Raw genomic sequence first — 17,640 nt, 5'->3', positions numbered from 1 at the left:
GTGTTAGAGGAAAATACAACATTTTTCCGCATGATCTAAGTGAGTTCTGCTGATATTTTTAGAAGAGTCAAAAGAGGGGACAAATAAGGAGGGAGTTTGTACAGTACGACATTATACAGAAAAATGATTCATTTCATTCCACGTTTGTACAAGAAAGACCAAGAAACATTCTCATATAAGCTGCAGTGATGTGTGGGAAAACTCTAATCGCAGTGCAGCATGGTACACTGGATCAAACGGTTTCAAAAAAGATTAATTTGCATGCATATATAAAATATCAGCATGATCAACGGCTGATAAAAATGTCGCTTGAATTAATCTTTTCCTTGCACCAAAAGGAAAACAGTGTATCTTTCTACTGTATAATGGAACCCAACTTCACCTTGAGCTTTGTTATGAGACACTCATCGACGCTGGGATTTTTTGTTAATAGTGGTCTATTTATCTATAGCAGAAGAAAAGAAGCTGAAAGAACAGCTCTAAGAGTAGAAAACAAGAGGCAATGGATGGATGGTGGCTCAGTTAAACTATCTGAGGGGGTGGGCAATAAACAACAGAATACCAGCTGCATGTGGCAGGGCGCCAATGCGCAGAAAGTTGTGATGATTTCTGGTGACGGCTCTGAACCCTGGTTTGTATTAATAATTGTTTTTATTTGAATCTGCTTTCAAATACAATGACTACACCTCCTTGGTGAAAAAACACAGTAACCATGTAGACACTGGGCTAAGATCTGGAGTTGGTCCCCGGGTGCGAGGGTTGATTAATGTACTATATCCAACCCTTTATCCAGGTCCGCCCCAAAGGTTAGTCTACTCTAGGCTGAGACCCATCCTCCATCCAAGTTTCAAGGAAATCCTAATTTTGTGTAATCTTGCTGACAAACCAACAAACAAATAAACAGACAAGGGAGAAAACATAACCTCCTTGGCAGATGTACAAATAAAAAAGAAAGTAAAGTAAAGTAATAAATCAGCTAGATTCAAAAATCTAATTCAGCTTCAATCAGCTTTGTAAAGTTTTAAACTACCTAAGGAGAAAGTTGTCCACACCTACATATACAGCCACCTCATTACTGCAACTTTTTCTATTTTGGTATCACTCAGACTTCTTTTCATTCAGCCTCCAATTAGCTCAGAAAACCACAGCAAGACTTTTAACAAGATCAGAAAACAGACACCACATTACCGAGATTCCTGCCTCCAAGCTCTGGCCCCCTGTTAGCTGTACACTGAAGTTAAAAACCTTGTTCTTTGTTTACACAGCACTGATCTTAGCCCTGTCTCTATCAGTGAATTCCTGCCCCCATATCGCACTGTTAGACACCTCAGATCCTCCGACCAAAGATTCCTGTCTGACCAGAGATCAAGGACTTAATGTTGCGGCGATAGAGCTCTCTCTAGCCTGATGTTCCGGATGGTTTGTTAAAAAAACTGTGAAATTCTCTTCAGTTTGTTCTTCTCACTCTATTGATGATTTCAACATAAAAACACTTTTGCTGTGCCTAACTTTCCATTTTTCCTGCATTTGGCTTAGGCATATGTTGTTTGTGTACAGTTACCATGGTTACGCGTTATGTTGTGCTCTTCTGGAAAAGGCACAGCTGTTCCCTCCACTGCGGAGCAGTGACTCACTCAGAAGCTGTTTCCCCTCACTCGTTCACTTAAATATTCTCCATCGTCTTAGTTAAATCTAAGAAGAGAAGCTAAAACGTCACAAAATGCAGTGATATTTCTTGAGTATAATAATAGTTATACATTTTATATATATAGTGCTTTTCATGATACGCAAAGACAATTTGAATAATTACATTATACATCTAAAGAAAGATTTGCATGGTTGACTGATACATTAATCCTGAAACTTACTCTGTTGCTTCTGATAGCAACAGAAAGGTAGCCAACTTAATGTTAATGTTAGTCCCACAGCACTTCATAATGTTACATTAGCTCATGGTGTGTTCCCGTGGATCGTGTGTTCATTGTAGGGCTTTGTCAAGTGTTGTGAGGGGAGGGCCAGGCGGAGCGTGGAGGGGCAGCCACTGCTCAGCTGCTCGGAGTCATGTGAGTCAGGTGGATGTATATTAAAAAAAACACTGCATACTGCTCTGATCCAGAGCTGTTTATCGACGGGAGGAGAGCTCAGAGATTATATTTTAACTTTTGGGATTAAAAGTAGATTTATCTTTACAGCCGTTTATCAACCTGCATGCAGCAGTGATCCATGGAGGTGACCTCTACTGTTGGGTGTTTATGTACCGTGATGACTGCTAACTGGAGCTGGAGGAGAAATGTACAGGAGTGGGGCAAAAGAAGAGAGAGAGCCTCTGGTGAGTGCTGAGTTCATTGAGACGCTCAACTGAACTCAAACGGCTGCTCGCCAGCTTACGATTTATGTACAGTAATGTATTCTGGCTGTTTAGGGCGAATAAATATTTGCCTGAGTAATTTGTATAAACAGAAATGATCCTACTATCAAACATACGCAAGATGAGAATTCATTTCACAGTCGGTTTGAATACAACTTGACAAAGTGACTAGCAAGCAAAAGCAACTACCAAATCATCACCTGTCTGAAAGCCTCTCAAGGCCTGAAGACTGAACTCTGGTAACTTCATCGACATCCCTACACAGCACAGTGCTAAGTGCCCTGATGCAGTGGTCTGACTGCAAACCTGTACACTCTGGGATCTCATGTCAAATAGTTGGCATCACTGGTCTCGTGCGGTGCAAGAGGCTTTTCCACAGTGTCTGGAACAAAACTCTCGCCTGAAAACTGCACACGGGGGACATTAAGCGTAGAACTGGTCAGATTTACAGAAAATCAATGTCGTTTTAGCAGCTTCAATTTAATACAAAACAACCCATTTCTACAGAGAAGAGACTGAATGTAAAAAGTGTCCTTCCAATAGATATGACAGGAGGCAAAAGAAGACAAAGAAAGTGAAGTCATTTTCCTTTCAAACTGCAAACCTTTCACGGAGACTGTGACAGAAAGGCTGGCTGAAGTAAACACCTCTCCTACTCTGCTTCTCGGTGTTTGTTCTAATCTAATCCTGCTGTCGAGTTCGGCAGCAGTCTCAAACTGAGCAAAATGCCTGCAGGCGTTAACAGCAAACCTACAAACATGGAATCAAAAGCTGAACTTGTCTGACTCTTCTCTTCACCTTCTTTCTTCTCATGTCTCTTCTCCATTCACGCTTGTTTGTCTTCTTACACATAAAGTTTCTGAGTTTCTTCTTTGTTTCACTCACACTTGGTTAAACCTTCCAGGCTTGTTTCTGAATCATTCTGCTCCTGGAGTGATGTGTGTTATTTGTCAAAGAGAAGCATCAGCCTGGAAGGGCAGTTAACCTGTCGCTCCTGTCATCAGCAAAAAGGAAAGGAAGGAAATTTACACTTATAATGGAAGACATAAGTAGCTGGTTCCTTTTGTAGTTGGACCTTTTTAAGGGCCACATAGCCTTTTCTGCAGAAAGCAGGCAAAGAATGAGTGCAGCCCAGGAATATCTAGGTAGTCTGTGATGAATAAATAAAATCACTTCAAAGAAAGGACAGTAACATTGCAAATTTTGAAAGACATGTGCCAGGTCCACAAGCCAGCAGAACTGACAAACTTATGTCAAGTTTGCAGGCAGTGTTAGGGCAGCACAGCGGCGCAGTGGTTAGCACTGCTGCCCCACAGCAAGAAGGACATGCGTTTGCAGAGTTTGCATGTTCTCCCCGTGTCTGCGCGGGTTCTCTCCGGGTACTCCGGCTTCCTCCCACAATCCAAAGACGTGCAAAAAAAGTTAATTGGTGTGTGATGAACTGGCGACTTATCCAGGGTGTACCCCGCCATCACCCAATGTCAGCTGGGATCGGCTCCAGCCCTCCCCCCAATATGACCCTGAAGAGGATAAGTGGTTTCAGATAATGGATAAACCGATGGATGTCAAGTGTGCAGCTGTACAAAGGTGCACAAGTGCACGCATCGCCCAAGTGGCTGCATGGCTGCAAACTGCAACAGCTGTCTGTTTGTCACAGCCTCCGTTATGATGCTAGAGGGCTACAGAAACCTTTCACATGCTCTTTATATACCTCAACACAATGTTTTGCTGAACTTTGGCCTTATTATAAAATATAATATAAAATGTAAATATTGATTTTTATTATGATATAAATTATTATGTATATAAATTTGGTCTGTGCTTAAGAGACCTATTTGTAAATTTGGAGCACCATGTAGACACCAAGGTGTGCTGAAGTAATGTGAGACGACAAAACATGTCTTTCCCAACAGGTCTACATTACATAACTAAAAGATCCACATCGAACACCTTATCCACATGAGGGAAGTTGTTTCAAGTGTTAAGTCTTTTTTTCTTAATGTCTTAACTTAATGTTAATGTTTGTTAATAAAAAAAAAAATCACACAGAATGGTTCTGTTCACAATCTAATTGAAAATACTGAATATACTGCAGCAAGTGCAGCAAAAGTTTAGTATTTTACCGTAGGCCATTATCAGAAATGAGATATTTTTTCTCCCACTGAATCACAAACTGTACCAGAGAGCATCACCATTCGCTGGAGAGCAGGAGATCAAATGGTGAAACAAGTGTTACATCATCGGGTTGCTAAGCAACACAAAGTCAGACAACAACCCATGTGCTGTCTTCTTAGTATGTGATCTAACCTATATAAATACAGGACTGTTTAAAATACCGTTTGCAGAGATAGTGTTGCTCTGCTTGCCGCTGAAGTAGAAGATTAACAGCTCATTGTGAAATGAATGTTGTGGGCACATGACATCGACATATGGAGAACAGAACAGTGTTTTATCTCATTCACTGTGTCTGCTTAATTTGCTAGTTGCCAGTTGCTACTTTCACATTCACTAAATTTTCATGCACTTGGGTTAATGGGATTACCTCTGGTTTTAAGCGGTGTGCTGATATATGAAGCATTATACCAGAAACGTGTGTTCTGTTTCAATTTGAGGAATTAAAACATAAAACAGTCAACAAAGCTCTGCTGAATTTAACCTGATTACATGGCCGTGTACACCCTTCACAAGGGTTGTAAACATGTGGATATGTCACTTCTCACAGATCAATATTAAGTTGAATATTATTTATAAGCAGCTACAACGAACTGTCATTTTTCTGTTGATTCTGGCAGCCCCTTTGGACAAAAGCAGTATGCAGCACCACTGCCTTGTGTCTAAAAATCTTGATCTGGCTAGTGCATGCATTTGTTTTGGAAGCAAGCAAAAAGAAAAAGCAAAAAACATTTCTGTCATACTATTTTTCATTTTATTGATCAGAGCTGTTTACATCGTGGATGGCAATCAGGTAATCTATCTATTATAGTATCTATTTGTGGCTATGTTAAATGGTTAAATGAAGTATGTCAATGATGAAACAAAGTGGTCATACTACCCCTGCAGCAAAATCCCCCGGCCACTGACAGGAAAGAAAGAAAAGAAAAGCACGTGTCCTTGAGAGAGACTCTCGAGAACGGTGAACAGGTAAGCTTTTTTCCTCTCCTTTTCTAAAGAAATTCTTAAATGTTGTTGGAACTTTTCAAAGCATCCCAATAGGCTATTTTTGATTTATATTGAGCAGTTATAGCAAGATACTGCTAATCATGTTTTGAAGAAAAGGGACAGGCACTGTTGTTAACATGCATATATCTGATCACACTGATGAGAAACTCCGATGAAATCTCACATTCGCACATTGTCTTTTATCTTCTATTGTGTAAGTGATCCTTGAACAAAGGGTTTTTTCTATACTGTCTCCAATGAGAGAGAAGTGTGGGTGTGGAAATGTACTGGTTGACCTTGAGAAGGGTTTGCTGACATCACGACCAATTTGATCAAGTATGCCTACACTACATCCACACAAGCTGAAATCTAGTTAGATGTTAAGACACATTTATCATGGTTGAGTTTATCCTCTATGTGCTGCAGTCTCATTGCTTTGGGTAACACCTCACTACTTTTCTGATTGACAATAACAATTAAATACAAATGAAATTCAAACCAGAGTTGTTGCACACATAGTGACATATATAGAAGTGAGTGTGAAATCAAAGGCAAGGCAAGTTTATTTGTATAAGCAAGCTTGTGTCAAGTTAGGGTAAGAAAAAGAGTTGAATATTTTCAAGAATATACTAACAAACTAATTTAGCAGAGAAAGAAATTGAAGAAATGTACTACTGTTACACTCTACTTACAATAAAGTACTTCGGTATAAAATTCTCAATTTTAAACCAAACCAAGTATCCTGTATCATAAATACACGTCTGGCATTTGTAACAACCCATCTGCTTGAAAACTGTCTGAGATTTCAGTAAGTTATGATGATTTTAATTGTGGCCACGTCTCCTGCCTTGACAGACATACTTGCATACAGGCTTCTTGGGACCAATACTGCAGCAGCTTTGAAGCATCACTCCAATGAACAGCAGAGGCCAATGTGGTGTCCATGTGTGTTTATCTTTAGTTGTGAGTAATCTGTAGAATTGTAGTGGGTTTAGCCCTGTTAGCCAGGCTAGCCAATCTTAACGCTGTTGCCTTTAAATGGCAAACACAAATAAGACACCAGAGCTTGAGGACCTTTCTTGACATTTAGATCAAGTACATGGGAGCATTATGGTTTTCCACTCTGTCATAACGTATCATCAGACCTAGCTCACGAATCCTGACTAGCTATAGGATAGGCGCTACGGTGCCTAGGGAGAACTAGGGAGCCCAACCCAACCAAGTTAATAGGCACCTGGAACTGGGGCAGACCATTGCATTATGGCATATAGGTGACAAAAAGCATACAACAGACACTCTCTCATAATAATTGGATTATTAGGGATAGAGCAGTAATTATTAGTATGATAAAGAGGATTACCTATAGTGATAATTATGAAGTTACATAATTATGGGTTCAACGATTACACAATTATACATGGTTACAATTATATACGTGACTGATGAGTAAAATGATGGAAATAGAGAAAGTTTACCATATGAAAATGATGGAGGTCACACTTTGCATATTTTTTAACACAGGTAAGAAGGGTGACTTCATTGATAGTCACGATTTAATTTCAAAGTAATAATAAGCTTTTGGAGTTTCATTTATAACATTTATAATTAGGTTTTCTGTCTGATCTTGTCATCTGCTGACTGTGGCACAGAACAAAACTGTGAAAAAAAATGTTTTTTGAACAATAAAGTTATTCGGAACACAACACCAGAGAGACTTTTTCAAACATAACTGTAGGGAATTGTCAGTTCTTAAGATCTGTCTTTCTCCTTTGATTGTTTTAGTTCTCAGGCCCCTCCTGAGGAGATTGTAACCTCAAAGAAACTACCTAATTAACCCTGTAATTATATAAAGGAATGATGAAAAGTAAAAAGACTAACTTTTAGTCGCGCTGCACTTATTTTATCTCTTCAGAGCCCAACGCATCTGAACAGAGTAAATCACTGCATTATAGAACAAACTCAACACATCATCAACAACAGGTCACAAACAATAAATTCACCAATACACTTCACTTCACTGCACTTGCACAAAACAGAATATGGATGCCATAAGCATAGTGGGAAAAAAACAGTTAATAAATACACTTAGGAAAGGTATCTCTCTCTCAAACACACACATACACACATGCAGATATTCTCAGACAATAGTCCATGCATCATGCTGGAACAACAAGAGACACGGGGGAAACTAATCTCTATGGAAACAAAACTGTATGTGTGGTTTTTTTTCTCCTAACAAAAACTGAAATCAACGGGCCCTATTTAGACATCCTATAGTGCTTGGTCTAATGCACAATGCACTGCTACATTTAGGGTGTGTCCAAGTCTATTTTGCTAGTTAAACAGCAGATCATTTTGGCGCAAAGTGTGGTACACACCGCAAAGGGGCTGTATTTAGGCTCTGAATTAGTCATGGTGTGTTCTGGACCGAACATAAATTAAACCAGTCCGAGTGTAAGCTCCCATTCCCTTTAGTAGCCAGGTGCACCAGGGCCTGGCACATATTAAGTGGCACTCATCTTCACTGAGGGACAGGGGTGTGATCCTCGGCTGCTGGACCCTCTGCCCGGACATTTCACAATCATCTGTCCCATCAACAACTCTGTTTGACTGCATATGAAAGAATACACTGATATCTAACTGAGGAGGAGGAGCGCTGCGTGTCACTCTGTGTGAGCGTAAAAAGTATCATCCTGATCAATAACGGGCGGGATGAATGAGAGAGGAGAAATGTGTCTTTAATGAGGAAAATATTAATGACATTACCTACAGATCCTCCTGCAACTTTGACTTTAGACCAGCTATTTGTTGATCAGTGTGCCTGACCATACCTTGTGAAGGCCAGACATTTTGGTTATTTCTTAAGTCAGCATTTTAATTCTACTTAATCCTCCACTTTATTAAATGCTTAGTCACAATCTACTTTAATCTGCTCACCTTGCTTTTCGCTTCAATTCTCCTTCCACCTCTGGTCTTTTTTTTCCTTTGCATACACACCGGCCTGCATCTTTCTGTCTCTCTCTGCTCTGTGGACTTCATTTGTCAGCAGTGTTATACAATTTTACAAAGTTGCCCAGTTGCTTTTTGGATTTTTCGCCCACGATTCAGTTTTCACAACAGCAGGTGAGCCACATGTGGAGGCGGCTTGTTGTTAATGACCTAAACGATGCAAACCAACGCTGTACCGAACCAGGTATGGTTACAAGCTTTTACAAAACAATGACATAAGTAGGCCTACATTAAACTGCAAAGGTCTCAGTTTGTGTGAGAGTCTCTACAGGTACGAGATGTGTACAGTGAGGGGAGATTTTCCACTTGTCAATCCATCACGGATGGCATCGTTCTCTCAGATAATTTAGCAGCTCTTAATATACCTGTGTGACCCGGCCAAATTTCCTCAATGTCTGACTGCCCCACAATTTGATGTGCTGGAGAACCAGGAACTTCATGCGAATGGGTGTGAATGCCACAGGGCGGTTGTCATTTAGACTAGACACTGCAGACTTTTTAGGTCCAGAGATGATGGTGGTTGTCTTGAAACAGGTAGGGGTAGTCTTCTGCAAGAGTGACATGTTACAAATGTCAGTTATAACACTGACTAGCTGATTGGAACATGTTTGTTTTAGTAAAGACCTGGGATGTTTTCAGGCCCAGCAGTTTTTATTATATTCTCTCGAAGCAGGATTTCTCACATCCGCTGTGAAATGAGATGGTGGCGGGTCCGCTAGAGGCAGAGCAGTATTTACAGCTGACTCTTTTGTGAGGAGATCAAAGTGGGCATTAAATGTGATTAGCAAGTCTGGCAACATGGCTTCCCACATGATGGGGGTGCTCCTGTTTTTGTAACCCCCTCATATTTTGGATCGCCTGCCTCATATCTTTAGTACTGGTGGAGTTGAGGTCTCTCTCCAGTCTGTGCTTTTTCTTTTCCGTTGTATGGCAGTTGGCAACCAGTGTTAAGGTGCATTACCGCCACCTACTTCAAAAAAGCGAAAACTGAAAGGAACAAATGATTTAAGAAGTGCTGGATTATTTACACGATATTATCATATGTCTATTATCTACACAATATCAGTATTTCATTTTTTGAATATCACTGTTATTGTCAAGACCGGTTATCAGCAACACCCTTACTCTGAGCATTTGCCAATCTCTGCAATCCTGCAGAGCTGCTATAGCTTCGTCTGTTCTCACTTTAACAGTTGGTTTGACTCTTTTTATAATCTGGGATTAAGTTGGCAGAAGAAGCAGGGAAATGTGGTGTGATACACCAAAATTAGGATAGGGAAGGATTTACAGTTGCCAGGGATATTCATATAAACATGAGCACTTCATGAGAATATGTGTGACTGCCATCAGGGAGGTAGTAATTTTTCTTCTTCTTTTACCGGAGTCTTTTGTTTTGTCTGCTCTAAACACAGTCTGCTTGTCCAATGCAAAAGCTTGATCAGGAATGTTGGAACATAGCCAGGTCTCTATGAAGATGTGTGCACAATATTCTGATTTCCCTTTGGGAATTTCCAACCTTAGCCAGAAGTAGTCTGGGTATAGGAGTAGCCTTAGGTCCAAACCGAGTTAGCTCAACTCTAATCCAAACTCTCTTCCCTCTCTTCCGAGGGAGATCGCATTGCTTTGCGTGAGGTTTGGTGCAGCTGATCTGGCTGGCTCGTCGTAGAGATCGTCTCAAGTCTGTGGCTTTTAATCCACTCCCTGCCCTTCCTTTTCTGATATTGAAGAGTTTACTTGGGTCATAAGCAATAAGTGCATTCGTAATAAAGGTGAAAACAAGCAAATGTAAACAAAAAAAACTGCAGCTAAGCTTTAGGGGGCTACATCTGTATGTGCCGCTGTAGCCATGGCAACATGGTACCTGTCCATAACCTGTCTTTATTACAGTTCATCAGTTTTATCATTACTGTACTGCAGTCTGACCTGATGACAATCCAGGTGGGATTGAAATGTTCTTTAGATTGGAGTAAGAGTACAGGCGTTACCCTCTTTTCAACTGCAGTAACATATACGATCTTCACATGAATTGCCAGATTCATGAGTCCCACTGGGATTTACTTTTGGTGGATGGAGGAGGCATCTGAGCACACAATGGCAGACACGATGTGCACAAAGAGACAGAGCCATTATGACCATCACGGACACTGTACAAAAGGCATCAGGATGGCTGTGGATCACAAGGAGTGATACATGAACGACAAACACTGTTTGGATTCAAGGTGGGGTCTGATCTTCTGAAACTGGATTGCACAGGTAAGATAGTTTCCTAATGACGTTTAGGAAAAAATCTTATGTTAGGGTAAAAATTTAATAATTACATAACTGCATTTCCTACAATAGGACAGCATAGACCCCTACAATTAAAATAGCCTCTAAAGAAATTGTAGCGACACAATGAGAATGAAGTTGAACACAATGAATGCTTGTAATTTCTCACATGTATTACTGAGTATACAGTGCCTATAAAGCATTCACCCCTTAGGATGTTTTCCCCTTTAGTGTTTTTATAAATGGAATCATGGTCAATATAATTTGGCTTTTTTGGACACAGCCATGAGTTTAGGGACTCTTTCTGTTTAAGGCTAGACTATTTCCAGGAAAAGGCCAAGCATTAGTAAGAGTACGGGCATAAATTAGTAATAACATGAGGTTAAAGAAAATATTCGGACAAATCTACCAATAAATCAGTTATTTTCCGCTTACTCTTTACGTATCCATCTAACTCTGCAGCTGCTTAATGATGAAAAGTAAGGATATTTCTATTCTAAGTGGAATTTGGAATGATTGAGAGGATGTTTTTTTCTGATCCTGTTTAAACCATGGTTTTATTTGTGTATCTGTGCGTGTGTACTGTGTTGTGTAATAAATTCCTGGTCATGTTCTGTACTTTGTAACCCCTAGAGTAAAAAAACTGTTCTGTTTATGTGTGTGGGTGTGTTTAGAATGATGCATGTGTGTGTGTGTGTGTGTGTGTGTGTGTGTGTGTGTGTGTGTGTGTGTCCGTGCGTGCGTGTGTGTGTGTGTGTGTGTGCTTTAGCATTGCGTATTGGTGGAACATTTATAGCCCTATTTAACTAGACTTCAGCTGTCACTCACTCACACTGGCTATCAGCAACTTTGTCAGATGTAAACTTTCAACCAAAATTCATCTCTGGACTCAGACAGGAAGCACCACCGATGGTTTAATCAATACATTAAACAAGCCTGACACTCCTAGATGTACAGTACAGTACTACATCCAGGGGTGAAAGTAACTGATTACATTTACTCTCAGTACTATAAAAAAGTCATTATATGTGTACCTGTATTATTCAAGTAGTTTTTTAAATCATCAGTCATTTTACTTTTACTTCAGCACTTCTCAGAACAAGAACTGTACTTTGCTACATTTTGAGTTGCATCTGCAACGGTGTCAAAACAACACAAGACATTGCACTGTAAATTAGTACGGCAATAGGAATTGAAACTTTTCTTTTATTCAACAAAAAAACATAAACTAAATACAGTTGGGAAGATAATGGAGGGTACAGGTTAACAATATATGGGATTTTGAAATATAGAGATAAACTGTGACTGTGCATGGAGAAGATATGTGGTGAATGGTTGTTGTACAGAAGCTGTGTGGAATTAATTTGTGCTTAAAAGTATTTGAGTCATACTCCAAGGAACCAATCTTAACCAGGACACTAGAGCATATGCAGATGCACTGAATATGATGTTTGTGGTGGTGGTAATAACAGATACAAGCCAAAGGCAGTTGGTAGAAAGTAACAGGGATAAACAAAGATTTCTTTTGTGTTTGTTTGTTTGGTTGGTTTTCTGTATTCTGCGAATGACTCTGTATTGAATTAGTCTTGTGTTAGTGTTCATGGAGATGTTGAAGATATGTTGGCATATTTGATGTTAAGATCTTTTTCACATTTATTTATTGGAATTATTTTTGCATTAACTGATGGAAGGTGAGCAAAGTATTATTTTCAAAGACATTCCATTTGAGGCCCATCGTGGGTGATTTGTTGACAAGAAAAACCTGGGTTGTGCCAAATGGGTGTATGTACGCTAAATTAAATTGTGAAATTTGTAATTCTATTGACCTTCCACCATGCTGACAGGGTTGTGGCAATTACTGTGTTTTTAAAGCAGTAGTGTTTTTAGCAGTGTTGCTAAGGTCGGGTATAGGTCCATGATAGCTAATTCTTTGCATTCGGTTTCTTCTATGTCCAGTCATGAGTGATCAAGGTGGGTATTGTGAACCCATTTGGTGATGGACTGTAGTTGGTTAGCTAGGTAGTTGTTCTGGGAGTTAGGTGCTTCTAGTCTCCCTTGAGTTTTTGATTTGTGTAACGTAGTCAGTTTTATTCTGGTTTCCCCCCCCAACAGATTTTTGTTATGAGAGAGTCTACTGTGTTGAACCATTTGACCATGGGTTGGACTGGGATCATTGTGAATAGGCAACTGATTTTGGCAATAATGTCATCTTTACAGTGGAAATTCAGCCCATCATGGCTGATGGTAATGTCATCAATCTTTTTTGAGCAGTCTTCTATCGTTTTTTAATAATGTAGTGAAGTTGAGATAGAATATTGACAGAATTCTGACAGTCTTGGAGATATTTTTATGACCTATATAAATGTCTGTCTGTTGCGGGGGCCGGGGTTGAGGTGTAATTTCCCAATTTTGCTGACACAGGTAAAATCATATAGCCATAATGGCCACAGGGTTTGGTAGCTGAAGTGTGAATGGTGACACAGGTGTACATCTACAACTATAATGTGAATTACACGTGATTTGAAACATTACACCTCTTTAAAATGTTATCCCAGAGTTCCGTAGCTTCCATCTCACTTCATTTGTCTTTTTCCATTGACATCATATTTACGTTGAATACTGGTGACAGTCAAAATATTGTATTTCCTGTGTGTGATCATATCTTTTTAAGTAAGTCTTGCTTGAGCGTTTGTAATGATTGTAATTCAACGTTACATAGAAATTGATTGACTGTTCATCAATGCCTGCTACATTTTCCAATAAAATATTGAATGTTGAAGTGCTGCTTGTAGATGTACTTTTCCCGTGTGCCTCTGAGCCAAACAAAAACCACACTACAAACTCAAGCATCCAACTACCAACCTGCAGTCCCAAGCATCTGAAGGAGGGATGGACAGAGCAAAAGTCCTAGAGAGGAAGATGGCAGGAGAGTGGTCTACAGGCTTGATAACTCAAACTTTGGAGCAGCACACCGAAATTTGCATGTTCTTGCTTAACCAATCAGTGAGACGAGCCCGTCCCACTGTACCAGCCATTGTCCTAACGCAACTTGACATCCACTTTCTGGCCTGAAACTCATCACAAAACTGCTTTCTGAATGCTCTGGTTCTGCATCTCTGGTGTTTTTTGTGTCATTTAGACTAGCTTTTGAGCAGTTGAGACAAAATTCCTCAGTCTTTATTCAGTCAATTAACTTTTTAATTAGTATTGTTAGAAATTGTTCATCATCCCACTTTGTCGTTTTTACAGTCAGTGAAGCATACAGTAACAATCCCTTTTCATCTCTACCTCCCCCCCAACCCTTCTTACCTCCTGCAAACGCTGGATGTGTTCTCTGCAGGTTTCTAAGTCACTGTCACCAGGAACCACAATCAGACCCAGAGGAATGGCTGGAGATACAGAGGAACAGCACAATTATCCAAGAGCACTTTGATATCTACATACAGAGTGGTGCTTTATTTCAACCATTAGGATCCTGCGAGAACTGCTAGTTTTTATTCTGGTCATCTAGTAGGGACTGATGTATACCTCGGACTTGACATGAATGTAGCAAAATATATGGAAGTGTGGACAACCAGCAGCACTGTGGGTGGGTTTGAAGCTAGAGCTAGAGAAACAAAGTAAAACGGTATGAAATTTTGTTGTCCTTTAAGGTCAGTTTGGTTACTCAGTCTATTCAGTCATTTAAAATGCAGAGAGTTTGTTTAGGCATAAAAGAAAAATCAGTCAATGAAGACCTTTCTCTTCTGATTAAAATTTCCTCCCCAAAACTACATGGTGTACCTTTTTAAAACCAGACAATATATGCTGTAAATATGCAGGGCTGTGAATGTCGAGACACAAATAATTTTTTGATCCCATCTGAAATGTGCCTTGAATCATACATGATGTTTGTCAATTTAAAAGTTGCAGTTTGTCATCAGCTAATCAAGTATGCAATAGTGTCTAATTGTAAAGACTACACACCCAACCATCCCGCAAGTGACATCATCTCATATAAAGCTTACCAAAACCCTTAACCCAATCCTCCTAGCAACTGTCCCATATATTAGCTCACTGACTAACAGTCCGTTCGCATAACTGCAACTGTCAATATGGCCAGACTTGTTTTGATTTTGTACCCAGGTGACAGCCACATTGGTGTTGGTGACGTATATTGAATGAGAAGATGTAGTTCACTGAACAGACGCAAAACTAAATGGTATTTTACTATCGAAAAACTGACTTTCTTGACCTGCAAAAAATCAAAACCATTGACTAATGGTCCCATACTGGAAGGGCGGGGCTTTGCATATCTATTATACTGGAATATTAGTTGAGATCATCCTCTTTATGACAGAAAGAAACAGCTGATAGAAAAGGGCAGTTTAGTCAAGGGAATTTAAAGTTGTTTGTCAAGGGGCTAGCTTAGGAGTGTCCTCAAAAAGTTTACTACATCTCAGCATGGGTCTTGTGTTCTTGATACCAGTGTACTGCTAATAATGAACAAGGAGCAGGTTGAAGTAACCCAGTAACCTGCTGAAGAAGTGTGTGTGTATAGCCCACCATTGCTCAATATCACAAAGATAATAAATGAGTCTCAACACAATTTCTGTACAGAATATGATTACAGCATAACACAACCTGATCATGAGGGAGACATTTGTCTAGTATTGATGTGGTGCAGCCCAGTATTCAAGAATTGCATGTATATGTGGCACCTCCACATCTGACAAGTTACATTACATCCAGTGCCAAGAGTCAGTGCCAGTGGGGTCTTTTATTTTATTAAATGAGCCTGACCAAGCTGGCTCATCATCAGTAAGCTGACATACATCTTTGCAACAATAAAGACTGCTCCCGGAGGCAGTGCAGGGCTGCCATCCGCTGCACCAACACAACACTGCTGGCTGAACATCACACAGCTCAATGTGCTGAAAGAGCCGTCAAACCAAGCGAGAAGCTCCTGAACACGCACACACACACACACACACACACACACACTGACAGTAAATATCTGAATGACAAAGACTACACTGGGAGTGAGCAGTAGTAAAAAATATATCTATAAAAATATACTTCTCTCAAAACATTCCCGAGAGGGTGACTGTGTAATAAGCTTACATTATCCCGCACTTCCACATCTGCTGTCTATCTCATTACATAACTTTTACTGTACATTGCACTATATAACCTAATACAGCATTTACAGTACAACTATTGGTATTTCAAAGGCTTTGCTAGAGTAAATTGGACATCTCTGAATGACTTGGCATATTAAGCAGAGATTTATTTTGTTATGATCCTAGGTTTTGCTTGTTGTTTGGTTCCCATTTTATTTACTCGTTGCCAGTTCTCAGCGTTGTAGCCCTTTCCTAGTGTTTATTCTCAGTGACTTCGAATTTTTGCTTCGTTTACCTAAACCTTACCCGTTTTTTGTGGACTTTCTTGAGGCAAAGAAATCCTTCACAGATTTATTTGCTTCATTAAACCGCCTGTATCTGATTGTATCCCTTCCCTGCCTCTCCTACCCGCCTGTCTTTTGTACTTTTGGATTTTGGTCATTTAACCAATGAATTCCCTCAGTTCTGCTTCGTGTGTCTGCAATTGGGTCAAATCCCTAACGTTTGCTATTAGCCTGCTTGCACAACTGGGGCAACAATTACTTAAAGCTCTCTTCTTTCTTGTTATTCTGTCTAAACAGCACATTTGTCAGTCGTGAGCATTGAACTACATCATGGTCCTTTGGTAGAAAAAAAAAGTGATTATGAACTGTTAATATGAGTTAGTATGGATTATGCACACATATACAGATTTCCCCCTTGGATTTAGCTCTCTGTACAGTATGTACAAATGATGTGCATTACACAGAAACAAAGAAGAACCATGTCTACGTTTACACCAATATAAGTTGTTTGTTATAAAAGGTTACAGCGCCTCCCTGTGTCAAAACTCTGAACTGACTGCGTGTGTGTGTGTGTGTGTCGGTGTGTGTCTGTGTGCGCGCACTGCAAAGCCAGCTGAGTTCCTGATGAGAGAGAGACACACAGAGGAGGAGCTTTACCTCTTTATATTCCTAAAACATCAGAGATGCAAGCACTGCTCACTGGGTTTTCTCCCTCTCTTTGTGTCTGTGTGTGTGTGTGTGTGTGTGTGTGTGTGTGTGTGTGTGTGTGTGTGTGTGTGTGTGTGTGTGTGTGTGTGTGTGTGTGTGTGTGTGTGTTGCGCAGTATGTAAATCACAAATACAAAGCTTCACCACAGCAGTAAGACTGAAAAGCTGTGACGCATGATAGCGAGACAGCTGATCCTGCTGACCTTCACATCACCGCTTCACCTTCTAATCATGCGGCAGTTTTATTCCCACTTCATCATCAAATTGCTGCTGTCATTCAGGTAGATCGACCTGCAGCTTCTTGATAGACAGCTGGTTGAAAAAGTGATCTGCTGTGACCAAATCATAATCAGTTTCTTGTTGTTTGGTAATTAAGGCTGAGAGTCAGTTCTACATCCACTGATAACCTCACTGCACAAACCCCATTCTGCTGTAGATCTTCACAATACATTTATATAAAATCTTGTAGAAAGACTATTGGATTGTTAGATCTCCAGATCACAAGAGGTACTATTAGGGCTGGATAATATGGTTGAAGTATAATAATATTAAAAATGTACATTGTTAATAAACATATTTTTTCAACAAACACTATAAAGTATTTAAGCCTATTGACTTTGGGTTTCTTTCACACTGTGCATTTCCTAGTTTTTGTTTTATGAATTATACAATATAACTGCGCACACTTTGTTTTAAGGCCAAAACTGGCAAACATATAACATAACATTTTGGGATTTTTGGTT

The 17,640-nt window shown here is 39.8% G+C and overlaps 1 protein-coding gene across 4 annotated transcripts in view; it reads right to left on the bottom strand.

The window, feature by feature from the left end:
- Window positions 1–17,640, bottom strand: part of LOC311253284 (diacylglycerol kinase zeta-like) — a 102,746-nt gene that overhangs the window by 32,053 nt on the left and 53,053 nt on the right. For 3 of the 4 annotated variants that reach the window (XM_084347135.1, XM_084347134.1, XM_084347132.1), the window contains 2 exons: window positions 14,114–14,193; window positions 13,667–13,711 (listed from right to left, as the gene is read on the bottom strand). In XM_084347135.1, the coding sequence (XP_084203261.1) occupies window positions 13,667–13,711; window positions 14,114–14,193 (125 nt within the window). The remainder of the gene's footprint in view (window positions 1–13,666; window positions 13,712–14,113; window positions 14,194–17,640) is intronic. The other variant, XM_084347133.1, reaches the window with a different exon arrangement.

The sequence above is a fragment of the Pagrus pagrus genome (assembly GCF_965226575.1).
Source record: "Pagrus pagrus genome assembly, chromosome: 24".
In the NCBI taxonomy this organism is placed as follows: Eukaryota; Metazoa; Chordata; class Actinopteri; order Spariformes; family Sparidae; genus Pagrus; species Pagrus pagrus.
Note: the sequence above shows the minus strand (reverse complement) of the source record. Positions and strands in the feature narration are given on the sequence as shown.